Here is a 21,340-nt window from a genome sequence, read left to right as displayed (position 1 = left end):
TTCAAAAGAAAAATCAGAAACACCCACATGCTAAAATGAGGCCCTCCTTGGTTGTGAACTACTTGGTGACGGCCAGCAGTTGTTTTCTTGACCATGGGATGCACCTAATTCCTAACTATTAATAAAGGTACACACATTGTGTATTGAGCTTTTGCTTGAGCCTCGAAATAATCAGAACCTCTAAAACTCAGGAATGTGAATCACTGTTGGGTTGATGCAGCTGTTTCCATTCTAGAAATGGACATGGAATCGTGTACTTTTCAACCCATGAAGAGTCCTTTGTGTAGAACTTGAAAAGGCAAGGTCCCAAATTCCCAATATGGGTGTTTCTACCAGTAGAGGAATTACTCTAATGACTTCTTAGCATAACTTACGTAATCAGAGCAGGCCATCTAAATACTCCAAAACCCAAAGTTTAGCTCCGTTTCTGATGGACCTGTCTCCACTGCTATAAACCTCACCAACGGCCTCACATCAAGTCAGAGGATTGGTTTTTTCATTTAAGAGGTATCTTCATGGTTAGGCATGGTGGCTCATGCCTGTAATCCCAACGCTTTAGGAGAAGGAGGGCAGATCACAAGGTCAGGAGTTCAAGACCAGCCTGGCCAACACAGTGAAACTCCATCTCTACTAAAAATACAAAAATCAGCTGTGCATGGTGGCACGCACCTGTAATCCCAGCTGAGGGTGAGGCAGGAGACTCGCTTGAACCCAGGAGGCAGAGGTTGTGGTGAGCTGAGATGATGCCACTGCACTCCAACCTGGGCAACAGAGCGAAACTCCATCTCAAAAAAAAAAAAAAGAGAGATCTCCATGTTCCTGTCAATTTGCAAAAAAATGTGGTATCTGTTAACCAGAGGCAATAAAAACCACCTCCCAGGCTTCTATAGTAAGTGGATGGGTAACTGTGGGAGGAGATCCTAACCGCTGAAACCTGTGACTATATTACATGGCCTGGCAAAAGGGGCTTTGCCACAGGCCTCAGGAAGAGCATCCTGGGTTTTCCACAGGGCTCCAATCTAATCCTATGAGGCTTTAAGAGCACAAACCTTACTCTGAGAGGAAGAAGAGAACTGCGCACAGGGGAAAAGGGAGAGCCCAAGCTAGTCCTAGGCTGATGGGATCACACGCAAGGACCACAGAGGCCCAGGAGCAGAGGCAGCCCCCACCCGACGGCAGGCAAGGGAACAGGCTCCTCAGTCCTGCAACCACGAGGAACTAGATTTGGCCAAAAGCGCTTGGAAACAATTCTCCAGCGAGGAATGCAGCCCAGCCCATGTGGTGATTTTTGTCCAGTGACACCCACGCCAGACTTCTACCCCACAGAACTGTGAGATGACACATTTGGATTCTTTTAAGCCACTAAATTTGTGGAAATGTGTTAAAGCAGCAATAGAAATGAATACAGTGATTTACGTGAAAACCCCAAACACAGTGTCTGGCACAGTGTTGACACCTGACAAGTGTTTCCTGATTTCCTTACATCCAAAGGCAGGGCTGGCCACATTCCATCCAAAACAACAGATGATAGACTTGTTCTGACAAAACAGATTTGGTGGATTATAAATGGCCCAGAACACCTATAAACTTTAGGTTTCAGGTAAATGATTGCCTTTCCTTTAACTTAGAAACCTACCAATGCTCGTCTTACTGATAAACTCTAGGTACCATGTAGGAGACTAGACACCAGACCAACCCAGCCGCAGAAGCCCCAAGGGAACCCTTCCCAGTCCTCACTCCGCTGCACTAAAATGATATCCAGGTCACTTTCTCCCACTAGACCAAGAACTCCAGCGCTCCAGGTGCGAGTCACGAGTCCCACCTCTGCCTCTCTGCTTCTAGAATGGTGCTTCTGCACTTCACAGAAAATCTGTATCAGTGTGTGTCAACACTATATATGACAGTATAACTTAATATCTGCACAGGAAACATAAATTCTTTGAGGACCAGGGCCAGGTTTATTAGCCTTTGTACTCCCACTGACACCGTCTGGGACATCAGAGGCATGCAGTAGAAGCTGGTGAAGAAAAAGAAAAGGCGGAGGAGAGGAAGGACAGCCAGGCCCCTGACACCACATACACAGCCTCTGAGCTGGCTGGAGGGGAGGCAGGTGCAGAGAAAGCTCCTGGGTGCTGGAGTGGGGTTCAATGAGATGCCTGCTGCTGGATTTCAAAGGTCAAAGATAATGCTTTGCTGACCTTGACCTCTGACTGCCCTTTAGCTTTCCCAACCTCAAGACAGGGCACTGAGAAACTGAAATGCCAAGAAATGATGCTTCATTAAAGCATGGGAATGTTATTTACATGAGAAATAACACTCATTACTTTGTTTTTTACATGGGAATGTAAATAATTGAATCGATTGTTAAAGACTAAATCACATACATTCAATAACTGTGTAAAATATTAATGATCACTGAAACACAAATTTGATGCTCCCCAATGCTAAATATAAAACAGTACTGGTCAATTAAAGACAGAAGACAACCCTAATGAAGCTGCCCAGCACACACATTAAGACTTTTCTACATTAAACATTTGGGACTTCAAAGGAAAATCCAGGTTCATTCAATACCTAAGGAGGTGATTTTTTAAAAATCTTTGGCAATACAATATTTTATTTAAAATTTACGAAATTGCATTACATTCATGATTTCATTTGATCCTCAAAACAATCTCCTGAAGTAGGCAGAACAGGTATTACTAACAACTAACCCCATTTTACAGGTAAAGGAACTAAGTTCAGAAAAGTACTTGGACTTAACAAAAGCCTTAACAGGGCCACATATCGAAGTCAAGTCCTCTGTTCAAAAGAACTAGAGTAAGTTATTTTTTACATGTTAATCACACTTATATCTTGTCAATATCCAAAAATGTATTGAGGTAGCCTGCAATAATAGACACCTATCCAATAAAAACATTAAAATGAAAAACGAAAAAACAAAAACCAGCAGGTGACATGGGAGACAGGGGAAGGTAGATACCAAAGACTTCGACTTCTAATCTAAGAAAACTATCTCCGACCTTCCAGTTCCAGGCAAATAACACTAAAGGCAACAAGATGGTTCATAGACTCCTAATCTAACAAAAGAGATGGATGGTCAGTTCTTACCTAAAACACTCCACGCAGCCACAGCAAATCTCTAGGACAGCATACCAATGACATCAAAGTAAGGAGTATACTTCAGTGAAAGAGTGAATTAAGTTCTCTGTTTGGGACCCAGGCCAGGGCTAGGGAAGACAACTCTGAAATGTAAAGTTCAAAATACAGCCTCTGTCGTCTCCAAGCAGCATTAACTAGTTAAGTTTTATTAAAACATTAATAGAATCTAGAAAACCATAAAGAAAATCTAGTTGAGTTTTGAAGCCCTCTCTTAAAATCAGATTCCCTAAAAGAACGAAGTACTTTACATATGTTTTAAATGTTATATGGAGCATATAACAAAGAACTTTTCCTAAATTAAGATAAGAATGCAAATCAAAATAAAGGCAAATCCTACTGAGTTAGGCAAAAATTGTAATTCAGTAGCTCACGGCTTGACCAAATGGCTATTTTTAATCCCTATAATCATCCAAATAACTAGGAATAGCAGAGAAAATTGTCTCCTTGCTACAGAGAAATGTGGCTTTAAGAAACTCAAGCACATCGAATTCCCACCTTACCAAACAGATCAATTGGAAAGGGGCTTAATATTTTATTTTTGATTATTTAATTCACCTTTTTATGTTTTACAGAAAGAGACTCGCTTCGTCACCCAAGCTGGAGTGCGGTGGCATGATCATAGCTCACTGCAGCCTCTAACTCCTGGGCTCAAGTGACCCTCCCGCCTCAGCCTCTCGAAGTGCTGGCATTACAGGTATAAGCCACAGCACCCGGTCTTGCTACTTTAAAGAACTAGTTACCATACTCCTTAGAATTGGAGCTTCTTTATAGGTCATTCAACATGTGGTGCAATTTTTTACACGTGGTAATTTTTTTTTTTTTTTTTTTTTTTTGAGAGGTAGTCTCTCTGTCACCCAGGCTGGAGTGCAGTGGCACGATCTCTGCTCACTGTAACCTCCGCCTCCTCGGTTCAAGCAGTTCTCCTGCCTCAGCCTCCCAAGTAGCGGGGATTACAGGCACTTGCAACCATGCCCAGCTAATCTTTTGTATTTTTAATAGAGGTGGGCTTTCACCATGTTAGCCAGGATGGTCTCCATCTCCTGGACCTCGTGATCTGCCTGCCTCGACCTCCCAAAGTGCTAGGATTACAGGCGTGAGCCACAGCGCCCAGCCACAAGTAGTGATTTTAAACTACGCTTCAAACTATTACACAAAGCCAAGTACATCTACTCAAGGCACTTTCAAAATTCCATTTACTTCCATTTTACTCTTCAAAATAAAATGTTAAAGAGATTGGAACATACTTCACATGACACTTAAAAGATCAACAAAATGCTCCTGAAAAAAAGATCTCCCCTGAACAACTCCGTTAATGAGAAAAAAACAAACCAACTGGATATAGGGAAAACGCTGCACATAAGACACAATTATGAAGAATATGCAGGACATTACCAAAAAGTTGCTTAACTCTGAGATAAAGTACATACTCCTGTAACTAAACTTGTTTAAAAGGAAAAAAGGGGAAGAAAAGGAACTTCCACTTTAGAATCCACATTTTCAAAGGTCTCCATTATTTATACCATTGCAGTTAAGAGAATTTTTCTCTGCTATATTTGCTTGAAATAATTAATGGTATAGGGCAGAAAAGACTCTTAGAAATTATGTAGTTTAAGATCCTCAAAGGTGAGAAAACTGAAGCCCAGAAGAGGTGGTCTCCNAGATCCTCAAAGGTGAGAAAACTGAAGCCCAGAAGAGGTGGTCTCCCGGGAAAATTCCAGAGGCAGACGCAGTACTTTTTTTTTTTTTTTTTTTTGAGACGGAGTCTCCTTCTATCACCCAGCTGGAGTGCAGTGGCGCCATCTCAGCTCACCGCAACCTCCGCCTCCTGGGTTCAAGTGATTCTCATGCCTCAGTCTCCTTAGTAGCAAGGATTACAGGCACGTGCCACCATGCCCGGCCAATTTTTGTATTTTTAGTAGAGATGAGGTTTCACCATGTTGACCAGGCTGGTCTCGAACTCCTAACCTCAAGTGATCCACCCACCACGACCTCTCAAGTGCTGGGATTACAGGCGTGAGCCACCGCGCCCAGCTGACCTGCTTAAGTTTTAATCAAGCGCTCTGCACTATGCAACAAACGCTAGGACGTAATCGAAAAAAAAACTAATCTAAAAACCCTCTGGAGAGTCAGAGAATTGCAGATTTAAAATAGCATGAATACTTGGATTCATGGTATTGAAAAAGGACCTCTCATTTACCCGCATGCAAACGGTGCCTGCCCACATTTATCAGAGCATTTTTCAAGCTGTGCTGCAGTTAACCATGTACTGCCCAAACCCCATCTGCTTGCAGATCATAAGCTCTTCAAGAACAGGACTTTAGGAGAACAAGCAAAGAGCTTCAGAGAGAAGGAGGCCACCTAACAGAGACCATAGCAATGGGGCGGCAGGAGCTGACGGCTGGAGAGGCGGGGTAGAGTGGGAGTCTGGGACAGGGGAGGGCAGAGAACGCAAATGATGAAGGGCTTGCTTGACAGCTAGAGGGCTAGAAGCCGCAGCTGCAGTGATGAGCTCAGCTTTGTCTCATCTGCCTGTTCCTTACACACCACCTCTTATTCAGAGAGAACTTCAGGTTGGGTATTCGTGCTCCCTGAGCCTTCTGCTGTTTGTCTCTGGGACCTTTAACACTCTTAAAAGGGGAAAACTGTCCAATTCAATTTTCCTTCCTGGGACATAACAGGTTTTTCAAAAGTTTGATCAAATCATACACTAATGAGTGAGTGATTCCTCTTCTTTGGTGGCTGAGAAATCCAGCGTCTGAGGGGCAGCATCAGGTCTTCCCATCAAGCTGAGATCGGAGTCTCCACACCCACGAACCTCACCCTAGCTCTCCCCTCATAAATCTGACCTCTAACTGTAACTGCCTTGGCCTCATTCCGTGGGTGTGGATGCTCCTGCTTCAAACGCATTTTCCAGCCCGCCAAATTCTTGGGAGAGTTTCTCCAGCTACAAAGTTCAATCTGGCTTTTCAGATTTTCTTTTTTTTTTTTTTTTTTCCTTCCCATTTCTTTTGTTAGAAATCAAGAAACGCCGGGCAGAACGGCCCTGCTCCCTCCAATCAGAGCCCAGGCGCGGGCCAGAGCAGGAAGCGCGGCGGTGGGACGCGCGGTGACAGCCCAGCGCCCCCGGGACCCCCCTCCCGGCCCGGGCAGAGGGCGGTGTGGCCACTGCGTGACAGCCCCGGGCCCGCGCCCTCGCCCACCCGCCGGGCAAGTGAGAGGATAAATCACGGCGTGGGGGCAGTACGCCCACAGCAACGGCGCCCCCCACGCACAAACCCCCAGTACACGCGCGCCCCAGGCGGGGTCGCCCCAAACGAGCCACAGGGCGGCGCGATCTCCGCTCGCAGGGCGGCCGGGAGCAACGCGCGCGGTCCACGCGCGTCCCCATAGGTGACAAAACACTCAGGAAGCCATCGTGCGGGGCCGGGAAAGAGCTCCCACGCAGTCACGGACCCCCACTCCGAGGGCCCGCGCAGTCCCCTCAGTGACGCGGGCGAAGCAGCCACGCCGTGGGGGAGGGCGGGGAGGGCGGCGGAGCCTCCCACTCGCGATGACCCGGACCCCGCCCCACGTGTGGGCTCCTCGCAGGGTCCCCTCTGCGGCACACGGGGACCAGCTACCCCGCGGAGGACCGGGCAGGAGCGCGCGCCCGGGTCCGTGCAGTCCGCTCCGCGGCAGTCGCGGGGAGCAGTGGGGACGGGCCCCCACCCACGGGGTGACGGGACCCCCGCGGGGGCCCACGCGGCGTTGCAGCAGGCGCAGAGCCCCCGGTGCCACCCGAGGCCGAGACAAAGCCAGGGCGCACGGCCCCCGGACCCGGACCCCGGACCCCGCGGAGCCCCGCTCGGAGCCGCCACGCCCGGGACAGAGACCCCGCCGCCCGCTGCGCCGTCTCACCTCAGGCCGCCGCCTCGCAGCGCTCGCTCCTCGCCGCGGCGCCTGGGCCGAATGGAGCGCGGCGGAGCAGCCGACCGAGCCGCGGCCGCCTCAACAATGGAGCCCCGGGGCGGGGCCGCAGCCTCAGCCTCAGCCTCAGCCCGTGTCCCTCGCTCGGGCTCCGGATCCGCTCGCGGAGCTGCTGCCGGCGCGAGGTTGCGGCCGGTACCGACACCGCGCAGGCGCACAGAGCCCCGCCCGCCGCCTGCCGCCCCGCCCCCAGCGGAGCCGCGCCCAGGGCCCGCCCCCCAGCCAATAGGGAGCGAGCTGCCCGGAGAGGGCGGGGCCTGGGGGAAACAAAGGGAGGCTGGGCGGGGCGGCGCTGGGGCTGGGCTTGCGGGGTTCCGCGGGAGGGCGGGACCCAGAGCTGGCCAGATCCTCGCCTCCTAGAAGGCCCAGCTCATCGTCCACTTGGTGTTGGCTTAGCAGGACGCGCTTATCTCAATCCCAGAGCTCAGGCTTTTAGGGGCGGAGAGCAAGAGACAGACTTGCTTTACAGAAAGGGAAACTGAGGCCCAATGAACAGGATTGCCTGCGGCCCGAAGTCACGTAGTCCCATCCACTGTTCATCTCTTAGTCATTCCACAAACATCTGGAAGCGTTAGGAGTGAAGTAGGGCCGGGAGTGGTGGCTCACGCTTGTGATCCCAGCACTTTCGGAGGCCAAGGCAGGTGGATCACTTGAGGTCAGGAGTTCGAGACCAGCCTGGCCAAGATGGTGAAACCCCGTCTCTACTAAAAATACAAAAACTTAGCCGAGCTTGGTGGTGCGTGCCTGTAGACCCAGCTACTGGCTACTCGGGAGGCTGACACAGGAGAATCGCTGGAACCCGAGCGGCAGAGATTGCAGTGAGCTGAGATCATGCCACTGCATGCACTCCAGCCTGGGTGACAGAGTGAGACTCTGTCTCCAGAAAAAAAGGAGTGATGTAGAACCAAACTGAGGCCCTCCCTGAAGGAGTTCAGACAAGGAGGATCTGAGATGTCTGTGTCTCTTTAACGCCTAGTAAAGGCGGCAGGAGCCAGGGCTAATCACTTCCCTTTCCTGCCTCACAGCTTTTGTGTGTTTGCTGTTCCCCACCTGAAATGCCAAGTACCAATGGTATTCATTTATTTATAGAAATGGGGCCTCCCTATGTTGCCTAGGTTAGTCTCAAACTCCTGGCCTCAAGCTATCCTCTTCTCTCAGCCTCCCAAAGTGCCGGGATTACAGACAGGAACCACTGTCCCAAGCCCTGATCATCTTTAAAACCTCTTTCCTCATCTTATTTGAGCTTCCTGCATCATGTGACCCCACATACTCAGTTTTTCTCTCCCTCCATAGCTGCTCCTCTGTGGATCTCAGGGACCACCCCCTTCTCTCCCCAACCTGTACATGTCTTGGCTCAGGCCAAATGCCCTTCCATTCGCAGTGGGCATTGCTTCAGGAAATCTCATACCCTTCTGGGCGTCACAGATCATCCACATGCTCTGCCGTCTGCCAGAGATGTCCATCTAGGTCAGATGCCCAGCCCTGACCGCTCCCAAAGCCCCAGTTGGACACCAGAAGGCATCTCAAATTTTCTGCGCGTCAAAACAGAGTGCTTTATCAGCGCCCCGCCCTTTTATCAGCGCCCCGCCCTTCATCCACATTCTTGCAATTCTTAGTAAACAGCCCCTCCATTCACCCAGCTGCTTGGGTGAAAATCTCAAATCCTCCTCCAGTCCTTCTTCCCGCACCCCTCACTCCCAGCGCTAGCTGAGGTGCTGTCCGAGTGGCTGCCTCCCATTCAGCATGAAGTGTGACCCCTTGCCAATGAAGTGTGACCTTTTGCCCTGGTAATGGCTCTGGCTATAATCCCAGACTTTGGGAGGCTGAGGAGGACAGATCGCTCCAGGCCAGCAGTCTGAGACGAGGCTGACCAACATGGTGAAACTAAAATAACAACAATTAGCCGGGCATGGTGGCATGTGCCTGTAATCCCAGCTACCCAGGAGGCTGAGGCAAGAGAATTGCTTGAACCTGGGAGGCGGAGGTTGCAGTGAGCCTGGGTCACACCACTGTACTTTAGCCTGGGCAACAGAGAGACTCTGTCTCAAATTTAAAAATAAAATAAATAAATGAAGTGTGACCTCTCTAAGGCAAGGCAGTGTCCCACTCTGATTGACTTCTGTGTGCAAAACAGGACCTGTGCCCTGAAGGCACTCACTTAGGGATGCTGCTGGGATGGTGGACGCACAGGGAAGATGTTGATGGTGGCTGGGGCAGACCCCATGCCCTTCTCCCTTCCCACGCACACCTGCACACTAACTCACAGGCACACTCGCACCCGCCACTGAAAGCCTGGCCTCTGATCTGATTTCCCTAACAAGGTCCCCCATGAACATCAGCTGCTTCCCTACCTCTCCCCAGCCAGGGCCCCACTGTGTTCTGCGATGTACTCAGGGATCAGGAGAACAAAGCCTCAGGGAGGGAAAGGACAGTCATTCCGGGGTACAGGCCTCTGCGTCCCCTTCCATGCCTTCACCCCTGCCTGACACACCCTCGGCCCTGTACTTGGCCAGCTCCTGCCAACCCTTGAAGTCTTGAAAAGTTCAATGGTGGCAGCCACACCCTAAAGGGACTGACCCCTCCCCACCCCATGACCGATGACCTCTGCCCTTGCATAATCTTCCTGACCTTGGGTACAAGCAGAACTGCTGACTGGTTTCTAACCCATAGAGCCTGGCGAAAGCAATGGGATGTCACTTTAAAGGGCACATCACGTTCGCAGACCAGAGAGAGGGGTTCCACCTGCAAGCTCTGTGGGAGAGAGACACCTTTGGAGGGGTCCTGTAGGCAAGGAAGCAAAAAGCTGGGCCCTTGCCAAGCGGGTCCAAGGAAATGACTTCTGCCAGTAACCTCCACGGACCTGGAAATGGATTCTTCCCTGGTGGAGCCTCAGGTGAGGATGCAGCCCAGCTGCTTACAGTGAGACCCTTAACATGTGCTCAGCTCCTAACTTGCCAAAATTGGGTTGAATGTGAGTGTTGTCTTAAGCTTCTAAGTGTTTAGTTATTGCCTATGAAAGTGTTAGAATCTAAGACAATAACTTAGGTCCCTTCCCCTCGCTCACTTTCTTCTTTCTTGCTTTCACCACAATTATTTATTTAACATCTGTCTCTTGACTGGGCGCAGTGTCTCACGCCTGCAATCCCAGCACTTTGGGAGGCTGAGGTGGGCAGATCACCTGAGGTCAGGAGTTCGAGACCAGCCTGGCCAACATGGAGAAACTCCATCTCTACTAAAAATACAAAAATTAGCTGGGCGTGGTGGCACTCGCCCGTAATTCCAGCTGCTCAGGAGGCTGAGGCAGGAGAATTGCTTGAACTGGGGGAGGTGGAGGTTGCAGACAGCCGAGATCACACCATGGCACTCCAGCCTGGGCGACAAGAACAAAACTCTGTCTCAAAAAAAAAAAAGAAAAAGAAAAAGTTGTCTCTTGCCACTAGTGTGAAGGCCCCACGAGAAGGGAAGTGGAAACTCTTGCTCATAACTGTGCTTCAAATGCCCAGCACGGTGCAGTGCTAGTACAACTGGTTGGTGGCACACGCTGCCGGTTGGAGGAACCAGCAGGCCCTCCCGGCTGCCTTCTCCCTGTCACGTTCTATTATAGAAAACAGAATAGCTTCTTGCCTTTCCAGAATCCCTCTTAGTGGGGAGTAGCCAAGTGACTTTGTCCTAGCCAGGGAGACATAAGTGGAAGTTGGCTGAAAGGTTTCTAGCTGTGGTGTGCTGGAACGATTTAAGCCAGACGATGAGAGTGACCATCCATTGTTCGGGAATTCTGCAAGTTAGTTGTTCACATTCAGTACTTAAAAATGTTAAATTATATAAACTCACAAATTAAAAAATGCAGTAGACCAGGTGCAGTGGCCCACGCCTGTGATCCCAACACATCGGAAGGCTAAGGCAGGAAGATCAGGAAGGGCAGGAAGATCGCTTGAGCCTGGGAGTTCAAGACCAGCCTATGTCTTGAACAAAAAGCAAGACCCTGTCTCTACCAAAAATTTTAAAATTAGCTAGGTGTGGTGGTGTGTGCCTGCAGTCCTAGCCACTCAGGGCTGAGGTGGGAGGATCACTTGAGCCCATCTGTTCAAGGCTGCAATGAGCTATCATAGTGCCACTGCACTCCAGCCTGGGTGACAGAGTGAGGCCCTGGCTCAGAAAGAAAGAAGCATGTTTTATATATTAATAAATATATAATTAATATAGTATGTGTTTTTATATAAATATACAATTAATGTATTATATATTTGTACATAAATATATAGATTATAAATGGATTATATAAATATATAATACATTTCTGTATTATAATCATATATTTATATATTATATGCATTAATTTTATATAATTATATGTAAATATATATAAAACAAAGATGATAAATCATCAAAATGCCTTATGTCGTGATTATTTCACTCTTACCTGTGTTCTTAAAGATTTGCACGGACCACGTCAGGAGGTGGAAACCCTAAATCATGGTGTGCCACTGACTTCTCTTCCCAGCTCCATAGTCAGCAATGTCGTGGTGGTAGTCTGAAATCAGACATAGTGGGAGAATTTACACAGAATTTGACAATGGTTAAAAATCAGGACCTTCCCTCTTCCACTTCTCCCCCAGAATGCCAGCACGCCCCAGATTTCAAGGGACGTTTTTGCTGTCTTGGAAAAGGAAAAGACACAGCGGATGCTGTCTTTTCTTCAGCAGCAGGTTCGTGATCACTAACACGGATGTGACATCTGCAGCTATCGTGGCCCTTGTGCGGCCATCTCAGGCACTGCAGGCAAAGGAATCAGAGATTCTGAACCTTGCACTATTGACTCAGTGCAGCAACCACCTACCCCCAAATTCTCAGCTAGGTAGAAAAAACAAATCCCTTTTCATCTAAGCCTCTGGTCATCAATTCTACACTTACAGGATTCTGTAACTGAAGCATGTAGAATTAATATTTGTTGAATTAGTAAATCAGTAAACTCAGCCTGATTCTTGAACACGTACTTGGAACCTCTCGCCACATTCCTGCGGAGACATCCAGGCTGTGCCTCTGCTAGCAAGAAGCCACCATCCCAATGAACCCGTCCAGGCATACTACAGCTCCGATTAGCAGGAAGCTTTTCCCCTTATGAAACTGACATTTTCTTTTATTTATTTGTTTTATTTTTATTTTTTTTTGAGAAAAGGCTTCATGCTGTCACTCAGGATGGTGTGCAGTGGCATGAATACAGCTCGCTGCAGCCTTGATCTCCCAGGCTCAAGTGATATTTCTACTTTAGCATCCTGAGTAGCTGGGACTACAGGTGCATGCCGCCAAGCCTGGCTAATTTTTTTATTTTTATTTTTTGTAGAGATGGGGTCTTGTCATGTTGCCCAGGCTGGTCTCAAACTCCTAAGCTCAAGCAATCCTCCTGCCTCAGCCTCCCAAACTGTTGGGATTACACGTGTGAGCTACTATGCCCAGCTGAAACTGAGATTTTCTGATCTCTTGGGACCTCAGAAAATAAGTCAAACTCTTCTTTTCTACCATAGCCCTTCTGATGTAAACAGAGCTTTCATTCTCTGGAAAAACAAATCAGGGTTTATTGATCCAAAGAGTTGGACCAACCCTGTTGGTGGAAATTCCTGACCTAGTGTGATCCTGTGAAAGACCAGCCGCTACAGTAAGTGACCCATTCCTTCTTGTGAGTTACCCTACGCAGGGTTCATGCAGTAAGTGACCAATAGTTTGGATGTGTGTCCAAATCTCAAATCTCATATTGAAATATAATCCCCAATGTCGGAGGTGGCAACATGGTGAAATCCCATCTCTACAAAAAGTACAAAAATCAGCGGGGCACTGTGGCAAGTGCCCGACCCCCAGAAGCCGGGAGACTTCTTCCCAGACTTTTCCATTAACACATCTTTTGAGGAAAAAAATCACGAACTGTTTATATGCCAAAGCAAGCTTCATTTCCATGACACGTTTGATGCAGTCCTCCTCGAGGGAGCGAAGGTCGCCTCTGGCACCTGGAGGAGATTCTGGGCCCAGTTTAATATGTGCTGTCAGTTCACCAGTACAAACACAAGGCTGCTGCATTCATTATCGATAACTAATCAATAACCACAGTTATCGACCATTGCATTAGCCATCGATAATGAATGAATGCAGCAGCCTTGCAAGCTTTTACTGCCCCACCCCACCTAAAGGCTTAAAACAACTAACATTTATTATCTCATAGTTTCTGTGGCTCAGAAGCTTAACTGTGGACCGGTGGCTTAAGGGCTCTCCCAAGGCGGCAATCAGTGCCCGAGCTGGGGATGCAGTCCCATGAGAAGTCTGGACTCAGAGGAATGATTCCAAGCTCACTCGTGTGGCTGCACACAGGCTGTATTTTCTCACCAGCTGCTGGCCTCCCTCCGTTGCTGGATTAGCCCATTTTCACATTGCTAGGAAGACACACCTGAGACTGGGTGACTTCTAAGAGAAGAGGTTTCATTGGCTCCTGGCTCTGCAGGCTGGACAGGAAGCAAGGCAGCATCTGCTTTTGGGGAGATCTCAGGAGGCTTCCAATCATGGCAGTAGGGAAAGGGGAGCAGGCACATCACAGGGTGAAAGGGGGAGCAAGAGGTTGAGGGGAGAGGCGCTGCTTTTTTTTTTTTTTTTTTTTTTGAGACGGAGTTTCGCTCTTGTTACCCAGGCTGGAGTGCAATGGCGCGATCTCGGCTCACTGCAACCTCCGCCTCCTGGGTTCAGGCAATTCTCCTGCCTCAGCCTCCTGAGTAGCTGGGATTACAGGCACGCGCCACCATGCCCAGCTAATTTTTTGTAGTTTTAGTAGAGACGGGGTTTCACCGTGTTGACCAGGATGGTCTCGATCTCTTGACCTCGTGATCCACCCGCCTCGGCCTCCCAAAGTGCTGGGATTGCAGGCGTGAGCCACCACGCCCGGCGCTGCTGACTTTTAAATGACCAGATTTCATGAGAACTCCCTCATCACAGAACAGTACCCAGGGAGATAGCGCTAAAACATTCAAGAGAAATCTACTCCCATAAGCCATTCACCTCCACTAGAACTCCACCTCCAATACTGGGGATTATATTTCAACATGAAATTTGAGTGAGGACACACATTTGAACTCTACCAGTTACATACTGCATGAACTCTGCGTAGAGTAACTCACAAGAAGGCAGCCTACCTCCTCAGCACAAGCATGTGGGACAGCAGGAGAAGGCGCCTGAGATGGAAGCCGCTGTCTTCTTGTGACCCAGTACTGGGAGTGACATGCCATCACTTTTGCTGTCTTCTATTCCTTGGAAGCAAATCCGTAGGTCCAGCCCACACTCAGGGGAGAAGACCACACAAGGGGAGAAGACCACACAAGGGGAGAAGACCACACAAGGGCGAAAATACCAGGGACTGGGGATCATCTCAGGGGCTGCCTGCCACAGCTGCTGAAAACGGTGTGTTAAAAAACAAAATCTTGGCTTGACATGGTGGCTTAACGCTGGTAATCCCAGCACTTTTTGAGGCCAAGGTGGGCAGATCGTTTGAGCTCAGGAGTCGAAGACTACCCTTGTCAACATGGCGAAATCCCATCTCTACAAAATCAGCCAAGCACGGTGGCAAGTGCCCATGGCCCCAGCTACGCGAGAGGCTGAGACGGGAGGATGGCTGGAGCCTCGGAGGCAGAGGTTGCAGTGAGCTGAGACTGTGTGACTGCGTTCCAGCTTGAGCGACAGAGCCAGACCCTGTCTCCAAAAGTAAAAGTGAAAATAAAAATAAAAAATAAAAATGTTAAAGCAGCCATAGGCAATCACCGAAGGAAATACAAGGGACTTCTCATTAGAAATCTTGGAAGCCAGCTGGACATGGTGGCTCACGCCTGTAATCCTAGCACTTTGGGAGGCCGAGGTGGGCAGATCACCTGAGATAAGGAGTTTGAGACCAGCTTGGTCAACATGACGAAACTTTGTCTCTACAAAAATACAAAAATTAGCATGCCTGTAATCCCCAGCTACTCAGGAGGCTGAGGCAAGAGAATCACTTGAACCCAGGAGGCAGAGGTTGCAGTGAGCCAAGATCGTTCCATTGCACTCCAGCCTGGGTGACAGAGCAAGACTCCGTCTGAAGAAAAAAAGAAAAGAAAGGAAGAAAGAAATAACGGAACAACAGTCTTGTCATGCTGAAATAGATTAAAAAAAAACCTCGTCAACCCATCTCCTGCAAAATCTACAACTTCTGCTACCACTCCCAGGAACTGCCTTCAGTCTCCTTTATGCACATGACATAGCATGAAAAGAACCACTTCCTGGCTGGCGCCACGTGGCTGGTGATTTTTGCGCCGCTTTATGGCTTGGCAAATGCTGGTCTATCAGGTTATTATGGTGGTGTGGTGTCTTGGCCTAAGTTTAAGAGTAAAAACAATCATGATTTGAAGCCCAGCTCTAACACCTCCGTGACCCTGAGCGCCTCTCAGTTCTCTGAGCCTCAGTAGCTCTTTCAGTAAAATATGTATAATACCTGCCATGCTAGAGTTATTATTTTTTTTTTTTTGACTTGCACTGTTACTCTGTTGCCCAGACTAGAGTATAGTGGTGTGATCTCTGCTCACTGCAAGCTCCGCCTCCCGGTTCAAGCGATACTCCTGCCTCAGCCCCCTGAGTAGCTGGGATTACAGGTGTCTGCCATCGCGCCCAGCCAATTTTTGCATTTTTAGTTGAGATGGGTTTCACCATCTTGGCCAGGCTGGTCTGGAACTCGTGACCTCATGACCCACCTGCCTCAGCCTCCTGGAGTGCCGGCATTATAGGTGTAAGCTATCCCACCTGGCCTTTGCTAGAGTTTTCTGAGAATTAAATGAGATTGTATAGGTAAATTGCCTATCACGTGGTAGTCACCTCATAGATGTAGTTGTGTTTTTTGTTTGAAACGGAATCTTGCTCTACTAACTCGCCCAGATTGGAGTGCAGTGGTACAATCAGGGCTCTCTGCAACCTCCACCTCCCTGATTCAAGCGATTCCCTTGCCTCAGCCTCCCGAGTAGCTGGGACTGCAGGCACCCACCACCACGCTCAGCTAATTTTTGTATTTTTAGTAGAGACAGCATTTCACTTTCTTGACCTCAAGTGATCCACCCACCTTGGCCTCCCAAAGTGCTGGAATTATAGGCACAAGTCACCACGCCCAGCCAAGTTTTTGGCTTTTTCTGGCAAGCAAACTGGTACCCATTCTTTCAGACCCAGTTCCAGTGTCACCTTCTCCCCAAAGCTGTCCCAGGTCCTCAGGAGGGCATCCCTGCCTCTCTGCCATCTCACAGCTGCCCTATCTTATCATACTTAACACCTCGTATAATCACAGTCTGTTTCTAGATCTGTCTCTTCCATGCCACAGGGAACTCATCCAGGGCAGATACTCATCCTTATCTTCCTGGCTGGCACCCACGAGGTGCCTGGCTCCATAGTACACACTCCATGAATATTCATTATTTGATTGGAAACAGTTGGGGGTTAAACTAATCATATGCTGAACATTTTTATGCTGCAAACTCACCGACCTCCCAGCCATCCTTCCCAACTGCCTTCCCTGTTATCACGGAAGGAGGGACTTCCCTTCCCCAGGTTTGACTTGGTTGTCACCTTCACTGGCCACCATGTGTAAAACAGCCCCTCTAGTCACAGCCCCCCTTATCTCGAATTTTTCCATAGCATGTACCCTCCCCCAGCACAGGGATCGTCTGTCTGCTCACCACACCCCAGACAGAAGCTCCAGGGTTTTCTCTGTCTCGTTCACTGTAATATCTAAAGATTCTGGAGGAGTGCCTGGCACCTGGCATGCACTCAGTGATTCTGTGTTGAGTTAATTAATCAGTCTCATGCATGCGGCTGTCAAGAGGTCTAAATCCTCACAATAGTGCCTGGTGCCACGATGCTCTCTGGCTCTCAGTGCCTGCTGGCTTTGCTTCCTCTTCTTCCTCCTGCCTTCCCTCTCCCCATCCCTCCTCTTCCTCTTTCCCCTTTTTACTTGTATGCTGAGATCTCTCTCATTATAAGATTCCACATCAGCCACGCACCACCCGCATGTACAGGCCCTCCGCCTCCCCTCCCCCAGTCTGTGGCCCCGGCCTCTCTGCCCACCCGATGCAGGTGTGTATGCCCCAGGAGGGCTTTTCTGTGCCCCTAGATCCTTTGTCTCTTGTGCCTGGGTTCTGCCACTCCACTTGACAAAACTCTCCTTGCCAATATCACTGAAACTTTTTTTTTTAAGCGGAGTTTCGCTCTTGTTGCCTAGGGTGGAGTAAAATGGTGTGATCTCAGCTCACCACAACCTCCGCCTCCTGGGTTCAAGCGATTCTCCTCCCTCAGCCTCCCAAGTAGCAGAGATTACAGGCACCCACCATCATGCTCGGCTAATGTTTTGTATTTTTAGTAGAGACAGGGTTTCACCATGTTGGTCAGGCTGGTCTCAAACTCCTGACCTTAGGTGATTCACCCATCTCAGTCTCCCAAAGTGCTGGGATTACAGGTGTGACCCACCGTGCCTGGCCGGTCACTGAAACTCTTTAGGACTAAATCCAAAGGATACACTTTGGTCCTAGCTGGCTTGATCTCACCTCACCATCGCACTCTGGGTCCCTCATTTTCACACCTGGGACTCCCTTGCCCTCTGCTATGCCATGCCCTCTTGCGCTTCCTCCTCGGGCCTCTGCCCATCCTCCACCAAGCTCAGAAAGGCCCTGCGGTCCTCGAGGCTGCTCCAGGCCCTCAGCTTTTTTCGCTTGGCTCTGCCTCCCCGAGCGATCTCACACAGGTGACAATGTTGGCCATCCCTCCCAGACAGCTGTGCCCACCCACCCCTGCCTACCGGGCCTCCAGCCTGTGGCTCAGTCTCTCTCGGGCATCTCCACCTGGGTGGCCGCGGGTGGGCACGTCAAATACAACACCCTGCAGACAGGACACATGCCCTTCTGCCCGCCCCAGGTTACTCTTCCCGGGTTCCACTCTCTGAACAGCCTCACCATTCATCCCCTTGCCCATGCCAGAAGGCAGGGCCCAGTCAATATTTGTCATTTGCCTGGGAGCAATCTCCAGGGGTGCAGAGGGAAGATGCAGCCCTCCGCCTCCCTGACCCCATTCCACATCAGTGTGAGGCCAGGTGGGTCTGTCCTCCGGATCCTCGTCCTCCCTCCAGCCATCAGCACTCCTCCAGGCCTTTGCGTCTCCCCATGGAGGCATGACAGAAGCATCCCTCAGTCTCCCTGCCTGCAGACCTGGCCCCTCCAACAGGTCCTCCTCAGGACAGCCCAGGGCAAAGGAGGAGGGGTGGTAGTCATCCTTCAAGAGCAAACCTTAAAAAAGTCCTTTCCCTGAGGAAAGCACCTGTCTAGGTCTGGGATCTGCTTTGAAGGATGGCTTTGACGGCGAAGCTCTCCTGCTACAGGAGGATGTGCTGGGTAGAGAAGCAGACAGCTGAGCTTCTCTGGAGGGGCGTGCTGGCCACCAGGGAAGGGGACTAACCGAGGGAGCAGGGGACAAGGCGAGGGGTGGGCAGCAAGGAGGAAGAGGAGGGAGCTGGGGGGTGGTTGGGGGAGTCCTCTGGTGGGAAGTGCCTGGGGCATTTTGAGAACGAGGGTGTCCAAAGACTAGCCTTGCACTCTCCCAGGCGCGGTGACCGCCTTCTCTCGCCATTACAGGCCTGCCTTTCGTGAGCCATACTGGGAGGGTTCTGCTACGTAAAAGGGGGTGATATGGTTTGGTTCTGTGTCCCCCCACCAAATCCCACCTTGTTGCTCCCATCATTCTCACGTATTGTGGGAGGGACCCGGAGGGAGGTAAGTGAATCACAGGGCAGGTCTTTCTCATGCTGTTCACGTGATAGTGAATAAGTCTCATGAAATCTGGTGGCTTTATAAAGGGAAGTTTCCCTGCACAACTCTGTTCTCTTGTCTGCCGCCATATGAGGCAGGCCTTTCACTTTCCACCATGATCGTGAGGCCTCCCCAGCCATGTGGAACTGTAAGTCCAATAAACCTCTTTCTTTGGTCCACTGCCCAGTCTCGGGTATGTCTTTATCAACAGTGTGAAAATGGTCTAACACAGGGGGCCTGGCTCATGTCTGGGTCAGCTTGGAGCTGGGAGAGGGGCTGGCTGAGGAGATGACACCTCAGCGTTCTCACCAAATCCTTCAGACGTTCACACACTTTTACCCAATAAGTGGATTAAGCCAGTTCGATAAAAGCATTTTTTGATTGAACTGGTTTAATCCACAGTTCATCAAGCCGTATTTCGCTACTGACTTTTCTGAGGTTGCAGGGTTGGTGCATACATGGCATTCTGACCAGGAAGCCAAACAGTGACAAAACGCAGGGGTGGAGCCCCTGCCCCCAAACCCTCGTGGTACTTCCTTCCCGAACAGCTCACAACTCACACCAAATATCTTTTTTAAAAATTGGGGTCCTCTGGCCGAGCACAGTGGTTCACGCCCCTGTAATCCCAGCACTTTAGGAGGCTGAGGCGGGCGGATCACCTGAGGTCAGGACTTCGAGACCAGCCTGAGCAACATAGAGATACCCCACTCTGCTAAAAATACAAAAAATCAGCTGGGCTTGGTGGCGCATGCCTGTAATCCCAGCTGCTCAGGAGGCTGAGGCAGGAGAATCGCTTGAGGTGGGAGGGGGAGGTTTCAGTGAGCCGAGATCCCGCCATTGCACTCCAGCCTGGGCAACAAGAGCAAAACTCCTCAAAACACACAAAAAAATTGGGTCTTCTGCACAAGGACTTGTGCATTTAAGTTCTCACATGGGGCCTGAACCAGCTTAGAAAACCTGGGAGGTGGCATTAGTGCTCCTTTCTGAGTTAGGGGCTGGAGTAGTCTCTCTCTGCTTCCTTTGGCCTTAGATTTTCCACCTGCAGAGACAGCACATGGGACTGGACAATTTCTAAGTCCTCCTATACCATGGGCACTATTCCCAGCCTGGTCTGTGATGAATATGATTATTTTAATTAATCCATCCATCCATCCGACCATCCATCCATCCATTCAATGTTTTTATCTTTTGGCAGTAATAGGTGAGTTGTGCATCTTGACATAAGAAAATGAGGCTGGGCACAGTAGCCCACGCCTGTGATTCCAGCACTTTGGGAGGCCAAAGAGGGAGGATCACCTGAGATCAGGAGTTTGAGACCAGCCTGGCCAACATGGCGAAACCTTGTCTCCACTAAAGATAGAAAAATTAGCCAGGCATGCACCTGTAATCCTAGCTACGCAGGAGGCAGAGGCAGGAGAGCTGCTTGAACCCAGGAGGTGGAGGTTGCAGTGAGCCGAGATCGTGCCATTGCACTCCAGCCTGGCCGACTCAGTGAGACTCCATCTCCAAAAAGAAAATGATTCATACAGCACCTGCGCTAGCAACTAGTTTTCCTTTGGGGCTCTTTACTGAAAAAAATGGCTGCACAGTGGGCATCGTCCAGGGCTGCAGAACGTGGCCCCTGTGTGAGGAGATGGAGAGGAGGAGGGCGCCAGGAACCGGGGAGTGCGTGGGCTTAGAGCTCAGTGGTCCTGGGCTTGAATCCCATGCCTCCACTCACCAACTGTCCCACTGCAGATGTTCCCTCTGTCTCTGAGCCTCCGTTTGCTCGTATATAAAATGGAATGGGTGTGCTGGTTCTGTTACGTGATGAGTCATGAAGACTCGCAGTTCTGGGCCTGACATGTGACCCACTCTCAAACATGGTGACTATAGAGCTTAAAAACATGGCCGTTGGCATCAAAGACTCTGCTTTGAATCCCAGATTTGCCACGTACTAGCTGCATGGTCTCAGGCTGTTTACTTAGCATCACTGAGCCTGTCTCCTCATCTGTGAAGTGGAGATAATGGCCGTCTTACAAAGCTGTTCTGAGCATTGAATCGTACAACGCCGTAAAATACCTAGCCTGGTTTCTGGCACAGAAAAGCCCTGAATTCATAGTAGTTGCTAATACACAAAGATGAGGAGAAGCAGGAGAAAGAAGAGGAGGATGAAGACTTCTAAGAAATGAAACTTGGGTAAACCTTAACTGAAAATGGTAAGGTGGCTGGGCGCAGCGGCTCACGTCTATAATCCCAGAACTTTGAGAGGCTGGGGCGGGCAGATCATCTGCGGTCAGGAGTTCAATACCAGACTGGCCAACATGGTAAAATCCTGTCTCTACTAAAGATACAAAAATTAGCTGGGTGTGGTGGTGGATGCCTGTAATCTCAGT

At 49.7% G+C, this 21,340-nt stretch overlaps 2 protein-coding genes across 3 annotated transcripts in view; one reads left to right on the top strand and one right to left on the bottom strand.

The window, feature by feature from the left end:
* Positions 1-7,329, bottom strand: part of AFAP1 (actin filament associated protein 1) — a 169,021-nt gene extending 161,692 nt beyond the window's left edge. For both annotated transcript variants that reach the window (XM_017539084.2, XM_017539086.2), the window contains exon 1: positions 7,060-7,329. The gene's annotated coding sequence lies outside the window, so the exon portion shown is untranslated. The remainder of the gene's footprint in view (positions 1-7,059) is intronic.
* On the top strand, positions 6,560-7,488 carry LOC108311601 (translation initiation factor IF-2; the record flags this gene model as incomplete). Its single annotated transcript, XM_017539088.2, is given in 4 exon segments — positions 6,560-6,836; positions 6,839-6,880; positions 6,883-7,327; positions 7,329-7,488. Coding segments are annotated over 4 exon segments (924 nt in total), but the record flags the coding sequence as incomplete, so codon positions are not given.
* Between the last annotated feature and the right edge of the window lie 13,852 nt (positions 7,489-21,340).

This window comes from Cebus imitator, unplaced genomic scaffold, assembly GCF_001604975.1.
Source record: "Cebus imitator isolate Cc_AM_T3 unplaced genomic scaffold, Cebus_imitator-1.0 Scaffold117, whole genome shotgun sequence".
In the NCBI taxonomy this organism is placed as follows: Eukaryota; Metazoa; Chordata; class Mammalia; order Primates; family Cebidae; genus Cebus; species Cebus imitator.
The sequence above is the reverse complement of the archived record's forward strand: the minus strand, read 5'-3'. Positions and strand labels throughout refer to the sequence as shown.